The sequence below is a fragment of the Ranitomeya imitator genome, chromosome 4, assembly GCF_032444005.1.
Source record: "Ranitomeya imitator isolate aRanImi1 chromosome 4, aRanImi1.pri, whole genome shotgun sequence".
NCBI lineage: Eukaryota > Metazoa > Chordata > Amphibia > Anura > Dendrobatidae > Ranitomeya > Ranitomeya imitator.
In genome coordinates, this window is record NC_091285.1 from 407,921,304 (window position 1) to 407,941,868 (window position 20,565).

At 44.9% G+C, this 20,565-nt stretch overlaps 1 protein-coding gene across 1 annotated transcript in view; it reads left to right on the top strand.

The window, feature by feature from the left end:
- Nucleotides 1-20,565, top strand: part of LOC138676256 (collagen alpha-1(VII) chain-like) — an 831,262-nt gene that overhangs the window by 276,300 nt on the left and 534,397 nt on the right. Inside the window, exons 25-26 of the mRNA XM_069765365.1 lie at nucleotides 17,722-17,909; nucleotides 20,267-20,344. Coding sequence (XP_069621466.1) covers nucleotides 17,722-17,909; nucleotides 20,267-20,344 — 266 coding nt within the window. The remainder of the gene's footprint in view (nucleotides 1-17,721; nucleotides 17,910-20,266; nucleotides 20,345-20,565) is intronic.

A 20,565-nucleotide genomic window follows, 5' to 3' on the forward strand; every position in this document is an offset into this window, starting at 1 on the left:
ACTGCTGCTGATCTGAGCTTAGGGAGAGGTTGCTGCCGCTTTGTCAGAAGCAGGGATAGCGTTAGGCAGGGTCCATTAACCACCAAACCGCTTGTGCTGTAGCGATTTCCACTGTCCAACACCAGGGACAGTGGAAGCTACATTTTTTTTTTTTCCTCAGCGCTGTAGCTCATTGGGCTGCCCTAGAAGGCTCCCTGATAGCTGCATTGCTGTGTGTACGCCGCTGTGCAAACCAACTGCTTTTTTCAAAGCACAAATCCTCTTGTTCCTTCCTTTCTGCACAGCTATCTTTTTTGTTTGTCCACACTTTTTATTTAATTTGTGCATCAGTCCACTCCTTATTGCTGCCTGCCATACCTGGCTGAGATTACTGCAGGGAGATAGTAATTGTAGGATAGTCCCTGTTTTTTTTTTTTTTTTTTTTGTGGGAAATTAAGATTGGCATTTCTGCTAGAGTGCCATCCCTGTGTGTGCCATCTCTCACTCAGTGGGCCATAGAAAGCCTATTTATTTTTTTGCTTGATTTGGGTTCTAAAATCTACCTGAAAAAATCACTACATCAATCAGTGGGAGAAAAATATTGACCTCAGGGCTTGTGTGCCACTCCTGACTCCTGTGTGTGCCATCTCTCACTCAGTGGGCCATAGAAAGCCTATTTATTTTTTTGCTTGATTTGGGTTCTAAAGTCTACCTGAAAAAATCACTACATCAATCAGTGGGAGAAAAATATTGGCCTCAGGGCTTGTGTGCCACTCCTGACTCCTGTGTGTGCCATCTCTCACTCAGTGGGCCATAGAAAGCCTATTTATTTTTTTGCTTGATTTGGGTTCTAAAATCTACCTGAAAAAATCACTACATCAATCAGTGGGAGAAAAATATTGGCCTCAGGGCTTGTGTGCCACTCCTGACTCCTGTGTGTGCCATCTCTCACTCAGTGGGCCATAGAAAGCCTATTTATTTTTTTGCTTGATTTGGGTTCTAAATCCTACCTGAAAAAATCAATAAATAAATCAGTTGGAGAAAAATATTGGCCTCTGGGCTTGTGTGCCACTCCTGACTCCTGTGTGTGCCATCTCTCACTCAGTGGGCCATAGAAAGCCTATTTATTTTTTTGCTTGATTTGGGTTCTAAATCCTACCTGAAAAAATCAATAAATCAATCAGTGGGAGAAAAATATTGGCCTCTCGCTTGTGTGCCACTCCTGACTCCTGTGTGTGCCATCTCTCACTCAGTGGGCCATATTAAGCCTATTTATTTTTTTGCTTGATTTGGGTTCTAAATCCTACCTGAAAAAATCAATAAATCAATCAGTGGGAGAAAAATATTGGCCTCTGGGCTTGTGTGCCACTCCTGACTCCTGTGTGTGCCATCTCTCACTCAGTGGGCCATAGAAAGCCTATTTATTTTTTTGCTTGATTTGGGTTCTAAATCCTACCTGAAAAAATCAATAAATCAATCAGTGGGAGAAAAATATTGGCCTCTGGGCTTGTGTGCCACTCCTGACTCCTGTGTGTGCCATCTCTCACTCAGTGGGCCATAGAAAGCCTATTTATTTTTTTGCTTGATTTGGGTTCTAAATCCTACCTGAAAAAATCAATAAATCAATCAGTTGGAGAAAAATATTGGCCTCTGGGCTTGTGGGCCACTCCTGACTCCTGTGTGCCATCTCTTTCTGCTTGTGTGCCAGTCTTGACTCCTGGGTGTGCCATCTCTCTCTCTCTCTCTCTCTCTCTCAAATTGTGGGCCATAGAAAGCCTATTATTTTTTTAGCTTGATTTGGGTTCCAAAATCTACCTGAAAAAATCACTACATCAATCAGTGGGAGAAAAATATTGGCCTCTGGGCTTGTGGGCCACTCCTGACTCCTGTGTGTGCCATCTCTCACTCAGTGGGGCATAGAAAGCCTTTTTTTTATGTTTTTTTTATTTGGTTTCTAAATTGTCATTGAAAAAATCATTTTATTTTATTTGGTTTCTAAATTGTCATTGAAAAAATCATTTTATTTTATTTTGTTTATAAAGTCTCCCTGAAAAAAAAAAATAGGTGGGAGATTAATATTGTCCTTTCTGCTTGTGTGCCAGTCTTGACTCCTGGGTGTGCCATCTCTCTCTCTCTCTCTCAAATTGTGGGCCATAGAAAGCCTATTAATTTTTTTGCTTGATTTAGGTTCCAAAATCTACCTGAAAAAATCACTACATCAATCAGTGGGAGAAAAATATTGGCCTCTGGGCTTGTGTGCCACTCCTGACTCCTGTGTGTGCCATCTCTCACTCAGTGGGGCATAGAAAGCCTTTTTTTTATTTTTTTTTATTTGGTTTCTAAATTGTCATTGAAAAAAATCATTTTATTTTATTTGGTTTCTAAATTCTTCCTGAAAAAATCATTTTATTTTATTTTGTTTATATAGTCTCCCTGAAAAAAAAAAATAGGTGGGAGATTAATATTGCCCTTTCTGCTTGTGTGCCAGTCTTGACTCCTGGGTGTGCCATCTCTCTCTCTCTCTCTCTCTCTCTCTCTCTCAAATTGTGGGCCATAGAAAGCCTATTAATTTTTTTGCTTGATTTGGGTTCCAAAATCTACCTGAAAAAATCACTACATCAATCAGTGGGAGAAAAATATTGGCCTCTGGGCTTGTGTGCCACTCCTGACTCCTGTGTGTGCCATCTCTCACTCAGTGGGGCATAGAAAGCCTTTTTTTATTTTTTTTAATTTGGTTTCTAAATTGTCATTGAAAAAATCATTTTATTTTATTTGGTTTCTAAATTCTTCCTGAAAAAATCATTTTATTTTATTTTGTTTATAAAGTCTCCCTGAACAAAAAAAAAATAGGTGGGAGATTAATATTGACATTTGTGCTTGAGTGACAGTCCTGCGTGTGTGGCATCTCTGTGATTTGGTGCCACAGAAAACAGAATGTGTAACATTGTGCCTGATTTTCCTTGTGGTCTCACCAACCTGTAAAGGGATGTTGAAATCATACTGAAGTTATAGGTCACCGTGTAAGTTGTTTGACAGCAACAAATAAAGTTACTTTGGTTAAGTTTTTAAAACAATGAGGAAGTCTGGTGCAAGAGGTCGTGGCCGTGGGCGTTCATTGTCAGCTGGTAATGATGGTAGTGGTAGTGAAGCATCAGGTGGTCGTGGGAAAAAAAATATTCCACCTAAGTCTGGAGCTGTGGAGCCAGGTTCGTCATCTGGCTACACAAGGCCTCGAACGCTCTCTTTTCTGGGAGTAGGAAAACCGCTTTTAAAGCCGGCGCAGCAACAGCATGTTTTGGCTTACCTTGCTGACTCAGCCTCTAGCTCTTTTGCCTCCTCTTCTGAAACTGGTAAATGTAAAAGCAGCGCGTCGCTTGTGGATGTTCACGGTCAGGGACAAGTCGCTTCCTTGTCCTCTTCAGCAAAAACAACAACAAGAGAGAAGGATGCAGCAGGCGACACAACGGGTTACTCCATGGAGCTCTTTACACATACCGTCCCTGGCTTAGAAAGTGAAACACTTAACAGGCCATGCCCATTACAAGTAGATTCTGACATGGAGTGCACTGATGCACAGCCACAGCCAGACTACTATGCTGGTCCTTTGACTCAGACCACAACGTTGCCCTCTCAGGGTACTGATCCACAATCAGACCCTGATGAGACTATGTTGCCCCGTCACGAACGCTATACCACCGACCGACACGGTTACACAGACGAAGTTGCACACAAGCTAGAAGAGGAGGTAATAGATGACCCAGTTGTTGACCCCGATTGGCAGCCATTGGGGGAACAGGGTGCAGGCGGCAGTAGTTCAGAAGCGGAGGTGGAGGAGGGGCCGCAGTAGGCATCAACATCGCAACAGGTTCCATCTGCCGGGCCCGTATCTGGCCCAAAACGCGTGTCAAAGCCAAAACCTGTTGGAGGACAGCGTGGCCATCCGGTTAAAGCTCAGTCTGCAATCCCTGAAAAGGGATCCGATGCTAGGAAGAGTGCAGTCTGGCATTTTTTAAACAACATCCAATTGATCAGCGCAAAGTCATCTGTCAAAAATGTTCAACTAGCTTAAGCAGAGGTCAGAATCTGAAAAGTCTCAATACAAGTTGCATGCATAGACATTTAACCATCATGCATTTTCAAGCCTGGACTAACTACCAAACGTCCCTTAAGGTTGCAGCACCCTCGGCCAATGAAGCTATTCAGCAACGCAACATCCCTTCCGTCACTGTAAGGCCACCATTTTCCGCACCACCGGCAGTATCTGTGCAGGTTTCTTTGCCAGCCAAAAGCAGTCAGGGTCAGGGAATAACCAGTTTTGTAGGAGGAAATATTGCATCTAGGGCACCGGCGGAAACAATACCGTCTCCAACCGTCTCTCAGTCTGCCATGTCCACCGGCACACCCGCAAGTTCCACGATCTCCAGCTCTCCAGTCCAGCTCACCCTACATGAGACTCTGGTTAGAAAAAGGAAGTACTTATCCTCGCATCCGCGTACACAGGGTTTTAACGCCCACATAGCTAGACTAATCTCATTAGAGATGATGCCCTATCGGTTAGTTGAATGCGAAGCTTTCAAAGCCCTGATGGAATACGCTGAACCACGCTACGAGCATGTTAAACAGCGCATCGTCCATGCACTCAGGCAATCTGTGAGTACAAAGGTGCACCTGACTACAGATGCATGGACCAGTAGGCATGGCCAGGGACGTTACGTGTCCATCACGGCACACTGGGTGAATGTGATGGATGCAGGGTCCACAGGGGACATCAATTTCGGGACAGTTGTGCCTAGCCCACGGTCTAGGAAACAGTTGGCTGTAGGCGTTCACACCCTCTCCTCCTCCTCCTCGTCCTCCTGCAGAAGCGACAGCTCTTCCACAGACCGCAGTCGGCCAACCACTCCATCGGCAGCTGACACTGTTGCACACCAGTTGTCCCATTATGGGGCAGCTACTGGCAAGCGTCAGCAACCTGTATTGGCTATGAAGTGTTTGGGCGACAACAGACACACCGCGGAAGTTCTGTCCGAGTTCTTGCAACAAGAAACGCAGTCGTGGCTGGGCACAGTAGATCTTGAGGCAGGCAAGGTAGTGAGTGATAACGGAAGGAATTTCATGGCTGCCATCTCCCTTTCCCAACTGAAACACATTCCTTGCCTGGCTCACACCTTAAACCTGGTGGTGCAGTGGTTTTTGAAAACTTATCCTGGGTTCTCCGACCTGCTCCTCAAAGTGCGTGGACTTTGCTCACATATCCGACGTTCGCCTGTACACTCCAGCCGTATGCTGACCTATCAGCGGTCTTTGAACCTTCCCCAGCATCGCCTAATCATAGACGTTGCAACAAGGTGGAACTCAACACTGCACATGCTTCAGAGACTGTGCCAACAGAGGCGGGCTGTAATGTTTTTGTGGGAGGATACACATACACGGGCAGGCAGTAGGATGGAAAACATGGAGTTGTCAGGTGTGCAGTGGTCGAAGATACAAGACATGTGTCAAGTCCTTCAGTGTTTTGAGGAATGCACACGGCTGGTTAGTGCAGACAACGCCATAAAAAGCATGAGCATCCCCCTAATGTGTCTGCTGATGCAAAGTTTGACGCACATAAAGGATCAGGCGTCTGCACCAGAGGAAGAGGAAAGCCTTGATGACAGTCAGCCATTGTCTGGTCAGGGCAGTGTACAGGACGAGGTAGCGGGCGAAGAGGAGGTGGAGGACGAGGAGGATGATGGGGATGAGTATATTTTTAATGAGGAAACTTTCCCGGGGGCACTGGAAATTGGTTGCGTGGCAAGGCCGGGTTCTGGTTTTTTGAGGGACACAAGTGACGTAGATTTGCCTGAAACTGCCCCTCAACTAATCACAACCGCTGATTTGACAACTGGAACTTTGGCCCACATGGCGGATTATGCCTTACGTATCCTCAAAAGGGACACACGCATTAAGAAAATGATGAACGATGACGATTACTGGTTGGCCTGCCTCCTTGATCCTCGCTATAAAGGCAAATTGCAAAATATTATGCCACATGAGAACTTGGAACTAATATTAGCAACCAAACAATCAACTCTTGTTGACCGTTTGCTTCAGGCATTCCCAGCACACAGCGCTCGTGATCGTTCTCACACGAGCTCCAGGGGGCAGCAGACCAGGAGTGTTAGGGGTGCACACATCAGAAGTGGCGTTGGACAGAGGGGTTTTCTGACCAGGTTGTGGAGTGATTTTGCTATGACCGCAGACAGGACAGGTACTGCTGCATCAATTGAAAGTGACAGGAGACAACATTTGTCCAGTATGGTTACTAACTATTTTTCATCCCTTATCGATGTTCTCCCTCAACCGTCATTCCCATTTGATTACTGGGCATCAAAATTAGACACCTGGCCAGAATTGGCAGAATATGCGTTGCAGGAGCTTGCTTGCCCGGCAGCTAGTGTCCAATCAGAAAGAGTATTCAGTGCTGCAGGTTCAATATTAACCGAAAAAAGGACTCATCTGGCTACTCAAAATGTTGATGATCTAACATTCATTAAAATGAACCACAACTGGATTTCGAATTCTTTTGCCCCACCTTGCCCGGCAGACACCTAGCTTTCCTATGAAAAGCTCTTGCCTGTGGACTACTGTGAATTACTTTTCTAATGTCTAATTTGCAGCAGCTGATTGTCCAGCATACGACATGTTTACACCTCCCTAAATGGCCAAACTCCCCACACGGGGCCGTGGTATCGCGACTTGGCGCAAGCACCCGTGAGAGTGCTGTTTTTTTTCTGAAGAGGTGGGTGTGCCCGCTTTTGGTCGACGGCACTGCCACTGGGTCCCTCATAGTACAATAAAGTGTCTCTGGTGGTGGTGGTGCGCACCCAACGTCAGACACACTGTTGTAACATGAGGGGCCCTGGGCCTGTACCGCCGGCCACTGGAGAGTTCACCCAACCCCAGGTCAAACATTGCTCTACCACTTCCACAGTTATCTCTCACACTTCCACCAATGTTTAGTCTATGCGCTGACATCCTTCCATTCCTGCCACTGACAATACCATTGTGTTGACATGTATGATGGTACTTAACATAGTCAGGGGCAGTGTCCTCTATTGACCACAGTAAATACTTTGCGCTAAATTAGTAGGTCTGAAACTACGCAGAGGATCCCACCCCTGAACCTAATGATTGCACCCTTTAGTGTTTTCGTTTTGTTTTATTGCGAGACATTCACATTTATTTATTGTTTTGGACTACTAACTGGCAGACACTCATTACAATTGGCCTCCGCTGACCAGACCACTGCTGCCCGTCTACCCCTGGAACCAATTTTAAATTGCCTACAGCCAGCCCATTTTATTATGTTTGGCCTTCGAAGCCTGTCTGCGGCCCGTTCTTTCTACTACTACTACACTGACCTGTCTACTGCTGCCCGTGTACCCCTGGAACCAATGTTTAAGAAATTAAGTGCCTACAGTCCAATATTTTTTTATGTTAGGCCTTCGAAGCCTGTCTGCGGTCCCTCCTTCCACTAGGCCTCCACTGAGCTGTTTACTGCTGCCCGTGTACCCCTGGAACCAATTTTAAATTGCCTACAGCCAGCCCATTTTATTATGTTAGGCCTTCGAAGCCTGTCTGCGATCCCTCCTTCCACTAGGCCTCCACTGACCTGTCTACTGCTGCCCGTGTACCCCTGGAACCAATTATAAAGTGCCTACAGCCTGTCCTATTTTATTATGTTAGGCCTTCGAAACCTGTCTGTGGTCCCTCCTTCCACTAGGCCTCCACTGACCTGTCTACTGCTGCCCGTGTACCCCTGGAACCAATTATAAAGTGCCTACAGCCTGTCCTATTTTATTATGTTAGGCCTGTGAAGCCTGTCTGCGGTCCCTCCTTCCACTAGGCCTCCAATAACCTGTCTACTGCTGCCCGTCTACCCCTGGAACCAATTATAAAGTGCCTACAGCCTGTCCTATTTTATTATGTTAGGCCTTCGAAGCCTGTCTGCGGTCCCTCCTTCCACTAGGCCTCCACTGACCTGTCTACTGCTGCCCGTGTACCCCTGGAACCAATTATAAAGTGCCTACAGCCTGTCCTATTTTATTATGTTAGGCCTTCGAAGCCTGTCTGCGGTCCCTCCTTCCACTAGGCCTCCACTGACCTGTCTACTGCTGCCCGTGTACCCCTGGAACCAATTATAAAGTGCCTACAGCCTGTCCTATTTTATTATGTTAGGCCTTCGAAACCTGTCTGTGGTCCCTCCTTCCACTAGGCCTCCACTGACCTGTCTACTGCTGCCCGTGTACCCCTGGAACCAATTATAAAGTGCCTACAGCCTGTCCTATTTTATTATGTTAGGCCTTCGAAGCCTGTCTGCGGTCCCTCCTTCCACTAGGCCTCCAATGACCTGTCTACTGCTGCCCGTCTACCCCTGGAACCAATTATAAAGTGCCTACAGCCTGTCCTATTTTATTATGTTAGGCCTTTGAAGCCTGTCTGCGGTCCCTCCTTCCACTAGGCCTCCACTGACCTGTCTACTGCTGCCCGTGTACCCCTGGAACCAATTATAAAGTGCCTACAGCCTGTCCTATTTTATTATGTTAGGCCTTCGAAGCCTGTCTGCGGTCCCTCCTTCCACTAGGCCTCCACTGACCTGTCTACTGCTGCCCGTGTACCCCTGGAACCAATTATAAAGTGCCTACAGCCTGTCCTATTTTATTATGTTAGGCCTTCGAAACCTGTCTGTGGTCCCTCCTTCCACTGGGCCTCCACTGACCTGTCTACTGCTGCCCGTGTACCCCTGGAACCAATTATAAAGTGCCTACAGCCTGTCCTATTTTATTATGTTAGGCCTTCGAAGCCTGTCTGCGGTCCCTCCTTCCACTAGGCCTCCACTGACCTGTCTACTGCTGCCCGTGTACCCCTGGAACCAATTATAAAGTGCCTACAGCCTGTCCTATTTTATTATGTTAGGCCTTCGAAACCTGTCTGTGGTCCCTCCTTCCACTAGGCCTCCACTGACCTGTCTACTGCTGCCCGTGTACCCCTGGAACCAAATATAAAGTGCCTACAGCCTGTCCTATTTTATTATGTTAGGCCTTCGAAGCCTGTCTGCAGTCCCTCCTTCCACTAGGCCTCCAATGACCTGTCTACTGCTGCCCGTCTACCCCTGGAACCAATTATAAAGTGCCTACAGCCTGTCCTATTTTATTATGTTAGGCTTTCGAAGCCTGTCTGCGGTCCCTCCTTCCACTAGGCCTCCACTGACCTGTCTACTGCTGCCCGTGTACCCCTGGAACCAATTATAAAGTGCCTACAGCCTGTCCTATTTTATTATGTTAGGCCTTCGAAGCCTGTCTGCGGTCCCTCCTTCCACTAGGCCTCCACTGAGCTGTCTACTGCTGCCCGTGTACCCCTGGAACCAATTTTAAATTGCCTACAGCCAGCACATTTTATTATGTTAGGCCTTCGAAGCCTGTCTGCGGTCCCTCCTTCCACTAGGCCTCCACTGACCTGTCTACTGCTGCCCGTGTACCCCTGGAACCAATTATAAAGTGCCTACAGCCTGTCCTATTTTATTATGTTAGGCCTTCGAAGCCTGTCTGCGGTCCCTCCTTCCACTAGGCCTCCAATGACCTGTCTACTGCTGCCCGTCTACCCCTGGAACCAATTATAAAGTGCCTACAGCCTGTCCTATTTTATTATGTTAGGCCTTCGAAGCCTGTCTGCGGTCCCTCCTTCCACTAGGCCTCCAATGACCTGTCTACTGCTGCCCGTCTACCCCTGGAACCAATTTTAAATTGCCTACAGCCAGCCCATTTTATTATGTTAGGCCTTCGAAGCCTGTCTGCGGCCCGTTCTTTCTACTACTACTACACTGACCAGTCTACTGCTGCCTGTGTACCCCTGGAACCTATTTAAAAGTGCCTACAGCCCTATATTTTTTTTTGTTAGGCCTTCGAAGCCTGTCTGCGGCCCGTTCTTTCAACTACTACTACACTGACCACACCACTGCTGCCCGTGGACCCCTGGAAACTATTTTTAATTGCATAGAGCATCCTTTTTTAATAGTAGGTGTACAAAGTCTGTCTGCGGTCCACTATTGAAATTGTCCTCCACTGCCCAGAGCAATGCTGCCTGTGTACCCCTGTAACCTTTTTTAAACTGCAGTGAGCCACATTTTTGTTTTAAGGCCTACTACCTGTGTCTGTCTGCGCCACTCAATACAGCTGTGTTCCTTTGAAAAATGCTGAGTGTCAATAGTCTTGTTTTCAGCCTCTAGGAATTTTAAAACTGCATTGGGGCTACAACTTTGGTAGGGCCTACTAACGGTGTCTGCCGCCCCAAGGTGTGCCCCAGGTTTCGTCCACATTGCTTCGATCTTCCTACTCTCGTTTAGTAGTTGGTAAAAACTACACTGCATTAGGCCTACAAATTGGGTATGGGGTGTAGAGACGGTGTGTTCCACTCCAAGGTGTTCTCCAGGTTGCCTTTCCTGAGCTTCTATCTTCAGGCTCTCGTTTAGTAGTTGTTGGAAACTACACTGCATTAGGCCTACAAATTGGGTATGGGGTGTAGAGACGGTGTGTTCCACTCCAAGGTGTTCTCCAGGTTGCCTTTCCTGAGCTTCTATCTTCAGGCTCTCGTTTAGTAGTTGTTGGAAACTACACTGCATTAGGCCTACAAATTGGGTATGGGGTGTAGAGACGGTGTGTTCCACTCCAAGGTGTTCTCCAGGTTGCCTTTCCTGAGCTTCTATCTTCAGGCTCTTGTTAAATAGTGGTTAAATGGAACAACTGCATTTGGCGTACTAGTTGGTTTGGGGCCTACTAACAGTGTCTGCCGCTCCTTGCTGTTCTCCTGGTTTCCTGTCCTGAAATTCCATTTTCAGGCTCTCGTTAAGTAGTTGTTAATGTTAGAATGCATTTGGCCTACTAGTTGGGTTGGGGCCTACTATCGGTGTCTGCCACTCCTTGCTGTCCACTGAACAAAGCTGTGCCGCCTGTTTACTACGGTTGCCAATTTTGAACTGCATTTCGACTACTTACTGATTTGGGCCCATTGCCCAGCCAGTGATAGATGAGTCTGCTGGTACATTGACCCATAACGCAAAATTCCCCGTGCATGCTACACAGCAAGATTGTGACCCTGCTGAAAGTCAGGTTCCTCTTCCCGCACACCATACCACCTTACACGGAGACAAAGAGGAAGGTGCAGATGAAAGTGCAGGTTCCTTCATCAGGTGGGGGGAGGAATACTAGTTGGCGACGTCACTGGCACAGGGCCTCTCATAGTACGCAAAAGTGTTGCTGCCGGTGGGAGGCGCCCCCGCCGTGCAAACACACCGCTGTACTTTGAGGGGCCCTGTGCCAGTGCCAATGCCAACTAGTGGGCCCCCCCTGCTTGCTCAGGATCACAGCACTTGCAAAGTTGAAATACCTACCTCTCCCTGCTCCACTGCCGTGACGTGTTCCAGATTTCCTGGGCCCACTAATTACTTGAACCAGCCCTACCCCCCACAACTTTAGCCAAATGACCCCCAATTTCAAATACCTTCCAATTATTATAAGCTAAATTACGATTGACAAGCTTCTGTAACAAGAATGGATGTTTTTGCCATTAAAATGGGCAGTGTAGGTGTTTTCCTGGCCTCCACTCACTGCCGACTATGCTCCCCCATTGACTTGCATTGGGTTTCGTGTTTCGGGCGATACCCGACTTTTCGCGATAATCGGCCGATTCCACTCGACTCGACTTCTAAGATAGTCAGGTTTCGCGAAACACGACTCGACTCTAAAAAGGTCAAGGTCGCTCAACCCTAGCTCTCACAGCTCCCTATACACAGGAAGATGGCCCACTATACATTTTTTGAGGACGCCACTGTTCCCTATTTACAATCTTGAAACACCACAGCTCCTTATACACAGTATGATGACCTCTAAAGCCACTTATATAAAGTACTAGATTGTGGCCTGATTCTAACGCATCGGGTATTCTAGAATATGCATGTCCCCGTAGTATATGGACAATGATGATTCCAGAATTTGCGGCAGACTGTGCCCATCGCTGATTGGTCGAGGCAACCTTTATGCCATCATCGTCGCCATGGCAACCATTATGACATCTACGTCGATACTGTGCCCGTCGCTGATTGGTCGAGGCAAATTTGCGGCAGACTGTGCCCGTCGCTGATTGGTCGAGGCAACCTTTATGACATCATCGTCGCCATGCTGTGCCCGTCTCTGATTGGTCAAGGCCTAGCGGCCTCGACCAATCAGAGATGCGGGATTTCCAGGACAGACAGACAGAAAGACAGACAGACAGACAGACGGAAAAACCCTTAGACAATTATATATATAGACTAGCTGAAGAGCCCGGCATTGCCTGGGCATAGTAAATATCTGTGGTTAGTTATAGCACCTCACTTCTCTTATTTTCCCATCACGCCTCTCATTTTCCCAATCACATCTTTCATTTTCCCCCTCATATCTCTCATTTTCTCCCTTACACCTCTCATTTTCTCCCTCACTCCTCTCATTCCCCCCTAACACTTGTCATTTCGACCTCACATCTGTCATTTTCCGATCACTCCACTATTTTCCCTCACTCCTCTTTCGACCCCACATCTGTCATTTTCCGATCACTCCACTATTTTCCCTCACTCGTCTCATTTTGCACTCACACCTTTTCATTTTCACCTCAGTATATACATGTTTGTCGTCTCCCTTATATATAGTATACACCTGTATGTCATCTCCTGTATATCGTATATACCTGTATGTCATCTCCCCTGTATATATAATATACCTGCTGTGTCTCATCTCCCCTGTATATAGTATATACCTGTATGTCATCTCCTCCTATATATAGTATATACAGTGGGGCAAAAAAGTATTTAGTCAGTCAGCAATAGTGCAAGTTCCACCACTTAAAAAGATGAGAGGCGTCTGTAATTTACATCATAGGTAGACCTCAACTATGGGAGACAAACTGAGAAAAAAAATCCAGAAAATCACATTGTCTGTTTTTTTAGCAATTTATTTGCATATTATGGTGGAAAATAAGTATTTGGTCAGAAACAAACAATCAAGATTTCTGGCTCTCACAGACCTGTAACTTCTTCTTTAAGAGTCTCCTCTTTCCTCCACTCATTACCTGTAGTAATGGCACCTGTTTAAACTTGTTATCAGTATAAAAAGATACCTGTGCACACCCTCACACAGTCTGACTCCAAACTCCACTATGGTGAAGACCAAAGAGCTGTCAAAGGACACCAGAAACAAAATTGTAGCCCTGCACCAGGCTGGGAAGACTGAATCTGCAATAGCCAACCAGCTTGGAGTGAAGAAATCAACAGTGGGAGCAATAATTAGAAAATGGAAGACATACAAGACCACTGATAATCTCCCTCGATCTGGGGCTCCACGCAAAATCCCACCCCGTGGGGTCAGAATGATCACAAGAACGGTGAGCAAAAATCCCAGAACCACGCGGGGGGACCTAGTGAATGAACTGCAGAGAGCTGGGACCAATGTAACAAGGCCTACCATAAGTAACACACTACGCCACCATGGACTCAGATCCTGCAGTGCCAGACGTGTCCCACTGCTTAAGCCAGTACATGTCCGGGCCCGTCTGAAGTTTGCTAGAGAGCATTTGGATGATCCAGAGGAGTTTTGGGAGAATGTCCTATGGTCTGATGAAACCAAACTGGAACTGTTTGGTAGAAACACAACTTGTCGTGTTTGGAGGAAAAAGAATACTGAGTTGCATCCATCAAACACCATACCTACTGTAAAGCATGGTGGTGGAAACATCATGCTTTGGGGCTGTTTCTCTGCAAAGGGGCCAGGACGACTGATCCGGGTACATGAAAGAATGAATGGGGCCATGTATCGTGAGATTTTGAGTGCAAACCTCCTTCCATCAGCAAGGGCATTGAAGATGAAACGTGGCTGGGTCTTTCAACATGACAATGATCCAAAGCACACCGCCAGGGCAACGAAGGAGTGGCTTCGTAAGAAGCATTTCAAGGTCCTGGAGTGGCCTAGCCAGTCTCCAGATCTCAACCCTATAGAAAACCTTTGGAGGGAGTTGAAAGTCCGTGTTGCCAAGCGAAAAGCCAAAAACATCACTGCTCTAGAGGAGATCTGCATGGAGGAATGGGCCAACATACCAACAACAGTGTGTGGCGACGTTGTGAAGACTTACAGAAAACGTTTGACCGCTGTCATTGCCAACAAAGGATATATTACAAAGCATTGAGATGAAATTTTGTTTCTGACCAAATACTTATTTTCCACCATAATATGCAAATAAAATGTTTAAAAAACAGACAATGTGATTTTCTGGGTTTTTTTTTCTCAGTTTGTCTCCCATAGTTGAGGTCTACCTATGATGTAAATTACAGACACCTCTCATCTTTTTAAGTGGTGGAACTTGCACTATTGCTGACTGACTAAATACTTTTTTGCCCCACTGTACCTGTATGTCATCTCCTTCTATATATAGTATATACCTGTATGTCATCTCCTCCTGTATATAGTATATACCTGTGTGTCATCTCCCCTGTATATAGTATATATCTGTGTGTCATCTCTTCCTGTATATAGTATATACCTGTATGTCATCTTCTATATATAGCATATACCTGTATGTCATCTCCTCCTGTATATAGTATATACCTGTAGGTCATCTGCTCCTGTATATAGTATATACCTGTGTGTCATCTCTCCTGTATATAGTATATATCTGTGTGTCATCTCCCCTGTATATAGTATATGCCTGTGTGTCATCTCCTCCTGTATTAGACCTCGTTCACACATTATTTGCTCAGTATTTTTACCTCAGTATTTGTAAGCTAAATTGGCAGCCTGATAAATCCCCAGCCAATAGGAAGCCCTCCCCCTGGCAGTATATATTAGCTCACACATACACATAATAGACAGGTCATGTGACTGACAGCTGCCGTATTTCCTATATGGTACATTTGTTGCTCTTGTAGTTTGTCTGCTTATTAATCTAATTTTTATTTTTGAAGGATAATACCAGACTTGTGTGTGTTTTAGGGCGAGTTTCGTTTGTCAAGTTGTGTGTGTTGAGTTGCGTGTGGCGACATGCATGTAGCGACTTTTGTGAGATGAGTTTTGTGTGGCAACATGCATGTAGCAACTTTTTGTGTGTCGAGTTGCATGTGACAGGTTAGTGTAGCAAGTTGTGTGCAGCAAGTTTTGCGCATGGCGAGTTTTGCGCATGGCGAGTTTTATGTGTGGTGCCTTTTGAGTATGTGCAAGTTGTGTGTGAGGCAACTTTTGCATGTGCTGCTACTTTTGTACATGTGGCAATTTTTCCGCGTGTGCAAGTTTTGCGTGTGGCGAGTTTTCCATGAGGTGAGTTTTGCAGTTGTGGCGAGTTTTGCGTGAGCCTAGTTTTTGCATGTGGCGAGTTTTGCGCGTGGCGAGTTTTGAGCGGCGACTTTTGTGTTTCGACTTTTATGTGGCGAGGTTGGTGTATGTGTGGTGAAATGTGTGCTGAGGGTGGTATATGTGTTCAAGCACGTGGTAGTGTGTGGCGCATTTTGTGTGTGTCCATATCCCCGTGTGTGGTGAGTATCCCATGTCGGGGCCCCACCTTAGCAACTGTACGGTATATAGTCTTTGGCGCCATCGCTCTCACTCTTTAAGTCCCCCTTGTTCACATCTGGCAGCTGTCAATTTGCCTCCAACACTTTTCCTTTCACTTTTTCCCCATTATGTAGATAGGGGCAAAATTGTTTGGTGAATTGGAAAGCGCGGGGTTAAAATTTCGCCTCGCAACATAGCCTATGATGCTCTCAGGGACCAGACGTGTGACTGTGCAAAATTTTGTGGCTGTGGCTGCGACGCCTCCAACACTTTTCCTTTCACTTTTTTCCCCATTATGTAGATAGGGGCAAAATTATTTGGTGAATTGGAAAGCGTGGGGTTAAAATTTCACCTCACAACATAGCCTATGATGCTTTCGGGGTCCAGACGTGTGACTGTGCAAAATTTTGTGGCTGTAGCTGCGATGCCTCCAACACTTTTCCTTTCACTTTTTCCCCATTATGTAGATAGGGGCAAAATTGTTTGGTGAATTGGAAAGCGTGGGGTTAAAATTTCACCTCACAACATAGCCTATGATGCTTTCGGGGTCCAGACGTGTGACTGTGCAAAATTTTGTGGCTGTGGCTGCGACGCCTCCAACACTTTTCCTTTCACTTTTTTCCCCATTATGTAGATAGGGGCAAAATTATTTGGTGAATTGGAAAGCGTGGGGTTAAAATTTCACCTCACAACATAGCCTATGACGCTCTCAGGGTCCAGACGTGTGACTGTGCAAAATTTTGTGGCTGTAGCTACGACGCCTCCAACACTTTTCCTTTCACTTTTTTCCCCATTATGTAGATAGGGGCAAAATTGTTTGGTGAATTGGAACACGCGGGGTTAAAATTTCGCCTCACAACATAGCCTATGACGCTCTCGGGGTCCAGACGTGTGACTGTGCAAAATTTTGTGGCTGTAGCTGCGACGGTGCAGATGCCAATCCCGGACATACATACATACATACATACACACACACACACACACACACACACACACACACACACATTCAGCTTTATATAGTAGATAGATGATGTCAATGTCAGTTCCCTATATTCAGTATGGAGTACCCACAGCTCCCCATATTTCCTTATACACAGTGTAATGGCCCCCAAAGCTCTATATTGTCATATCCATGTCTGAATACACTGCTGTAACCCCTGTCCTGTTCATTAGGTGGTAGCGCACTAACACAACAATTACTCCTGGACAGCAGCAGTGTCTGGGTGTTTAGTTGTTAGCTTGCCAAGACTGGTTGCCCCTTTGCTATTCATTTGTGTTTTGCCTCAGTTAGTTGGTAGATAGTTAGGTTTCCGCTGGAAGCCATGGGCGGGACACCCTCTTTATAAACCCCATTAGATAGTCTCTAGCAGATTATCCCAGATTATCCCATTAGTCCCCACCAGATAGTCTCCAATTATTAGTTTGCTAGTACTAGGCTCTCTGATTTACATCCTGTATACTGATTTGCATTTCCTGTGTTCTGACTCTGGCTTAAATTTTGACTACCTCCTTGTCTCCTGATTTTGTCCTTGATGTGCCTTCTCGGCTTGGCGACACTTTCTGCCTCTGGTGCACTCTTACAAGAGGCAGCCCTTCTGTGGAAGCAATCCACTGGACACTGTTGTAAGACCACATCCCTGTACAGGAGCTAAAGGGTGAATGTCTGGGTTTCTTGGGAATCTGTCAGATGAAGTGGCTTGTGCCAAGCCTATCTGAGATAGTCCTTTGGAGCCTGTGGTCTCTGACAGACATAACACCTATGCACAGTAAGATGGCCTGCTATACACCTTTTGAGGCCACCACAGTTCCCTATATACAGTCTTTGGTGACCACAGCGGTTTATACTTAATACGATGACCCACAAATTCCCCTACATAAAGTATGTCCATGTCAGTTGCCTATATACAGTATGGGGTACCCACAGCTATCTATGTATGGTCTCCACAATAAAAAAAAGTTATGGCTGGAAGAAAGCGATGAGAGGAATAAAAGGGCAAAAAATGGAAAAGCACTATGTTGGAAGGGGATAATATTGGAAGTACCAAGGACACTGTTTAAACGTCATGGGGAACCTTGCAATTTAGTAAACTTGTCCTAAATGGAAACCCCTAATGTTTTTTTTTACTTTTACTAGGAATCCGAATGATAGCTGTTGGGGTAGGAGCAGCAGATATGGATGAGCTACGGTCTATTATGATGAACCGTAACTTGGAGGACATATTTTTTGTCAGTTCCTTTGATGACTTTCCAACAATTGTACAGGAGCTGATAGAAACAATATGCTCTGAGAGTGAAAATCCAATAAAAATGCAGCATGCAGAGGTAAAATTATTTGCTAAGATATTGTCATCATTATTGATTTTATTGTTTTTGACATTGCTTTATACATTGTTAGGACTTGTATTGAACAATTAGCTGGTTACATACTTACTTTTACTATGTAGTGTAAGACCAAACATCACATTTGTGACATGATAGCGCACATTTGCCTGCGTTCAGCTTTTGCATACACATGGCTATCGAGCATGGCTTAGACAGAGCATTGTTTGATCGCTTGACTCAAACTGAATAAGGTCAAGATAATTAATATGGAACACCTGTGCCAATAATGACATTGCTAAGCAACATGCAGTTAATAAATGACCTGTACATTCTTATTTTCTTATGCAAAAACTGCATGCACTGAAATGCATGCATGCTTTTGAACTAATTATCTGCATCATAACCACTTCACAGCTGCGCTTTTTGGCATTAGCTGAACAGGTTGTTCAGATTATTAATAATTGATTGAGTAATAATGGCTACAATATCAACGATCCCTTAGCATAACGCTACACGGTGCAGTTTTGATGAGTCCAAAATTACGAAACAGTTTTTGCATAAAAAAATTGAGGCTTAGACAAAGGCTGGGTAATCAATTTTCCCAAAGGGGCCACACAAGAGACTCTGATTGTTGAGGAGGGCCAAACCAACAAGCTTATCTTAATTTTTCTCACCAATATTATTATTATATTATATATTAATTTGTGTTGCTTAAAGAATGCAAAATAAAGCATGTTGACTAGCTGATACTGTTACTGCATGTTACAATAGGACTTCTTGTAACCTGTATTCTGCTTTTAACAGCTAATCATCCCATATAATTTATTGCTTAATTATGTTAGTGTAAAAAGCAGTAAATCATACTGCTCTTGTTATCCAGTATCTATGAGCGGTATTGTTGTACAGTACTTTTATCGACAACTGCCAACACAGGATGATGTGTCCCCGCAGCCTCCCCCACACAGCATGATGCCCCCACATGCGATATGATGCTCCCATTGCTCTATGAACATTACAATGCTCCCACAGCTTCCCACATTGCATCATAATCCTACTTTGCTCCTCACAGAGCATAAATGCGTCCAACTAACAATATTATATCCCCATACCCCCAAACACAAAATGATGCCCCCAAAGTTTTTAAAGACACACAGTGATGGCCCTCACAGCCTACTGGTAGATGTTATGATGGCCTCACAGCTCCTCACGCAGTATGATAGCCCCCACAACACCCCACACACAGTATGATGCTCCCACTGTCTCTAGAGTATGATGTCCCCACATGTTCCCTAAGCAGTATGAGGATTTCCACAACAGCACCTATACAGACCCCCACAGCCCTCAACACATAGTATGATGCCCTCACAGTCCCCCAGGCAGTATGATATCCCCACTTCCTCCAAACGCAGTTTTATACCCCCACAGCACACCCACACACAGTATAATGGCTCTCTACTTCCCCTCCATATAGTGTGAGTCAGTATTCTGCACAAAATGGCCTGCCTCACTAATAACTAAAAAGGATCATTTCTGGGCAATATTTTAATTTTTCTAAAAACATGAAAAGACTGTCAGTGTAATGGGCTTTTGGTTACTACTTTGTTACCAACCGTATCTATGTATAATGTCACTTTGACATTATTAAGGCTTTGTTTGTGTTAAAGAGCTTGAAAGGGGTTGGATGCAGTTCTAGGAGACCCCAGAGAGTTACAAACATCTTTTCAAGGCAATTAGAGGCTTTGTTAGTATTGCATTTTGCAGTAGATATAATTTTTGGGCCAAAATTGCTGAACTATGTGAATTTGAATTTCAAAAGATTCAATCATCTCTACAATAAAATATTGCAATATATTCTCATATACTGTATTAGCCACATTATCACAATGATCAGATTCATTACTTTACAATGAGAACATAATAATACAACTTAACTTTGTTACTTTTCTAACTCTTCAAGTTTAAGACTATTATATAAAAATGACAGCATGCTGCTAAATAGATGCTACTTTGCAGTGTAATGAATGGGATCGCAAGTTGATGTGACTGCAACAAGCAAGTCGCAAAAAGTCAAAATAATTTAGACTTTTTTAGACTTGCTAGTTGTGTTTCCAGCATCTTGCATAATCCCATTCGCTACCATTACATTGCGATGTAGGAGCTATGTAGGACTTACATATCGCTGTCAGTGCATGTGTGTCAAAGCCAAAGACCTCTTGTAGTCCCAGCTTAACTATAGAAATTATTGCCTGAAATCATGTCAGAATATACATTATGTGTCTTATATTAAATAACAATTTCTTATTCTATTGCTGATTTATATCATTATCTCAAAACACCTGCAACTGTTTGTTTTTTAGTCAATAAAGACAGAGTCAGAAAATGAAGAGAAACCTCCCAAGCAGCCAGAAGGACCGTGCACATCAACATGTACTAAAGTAATTGTTATTCACCACTTTTGCCACCCACATTTTCAGTAAATTCACATTGGGTTTGTTAGACCTTTTTAGCTATATTACTGCTTGGTGCTATCATGGTAACTGCAATACTTATGTGATTAAGCCCTTCACAACATTTGACATATCTATACATCATGTTCAGAGAGGGGTGCCTAACTGATGATGTATAGGTATGTCATGATGATCATGTGCGACACAGA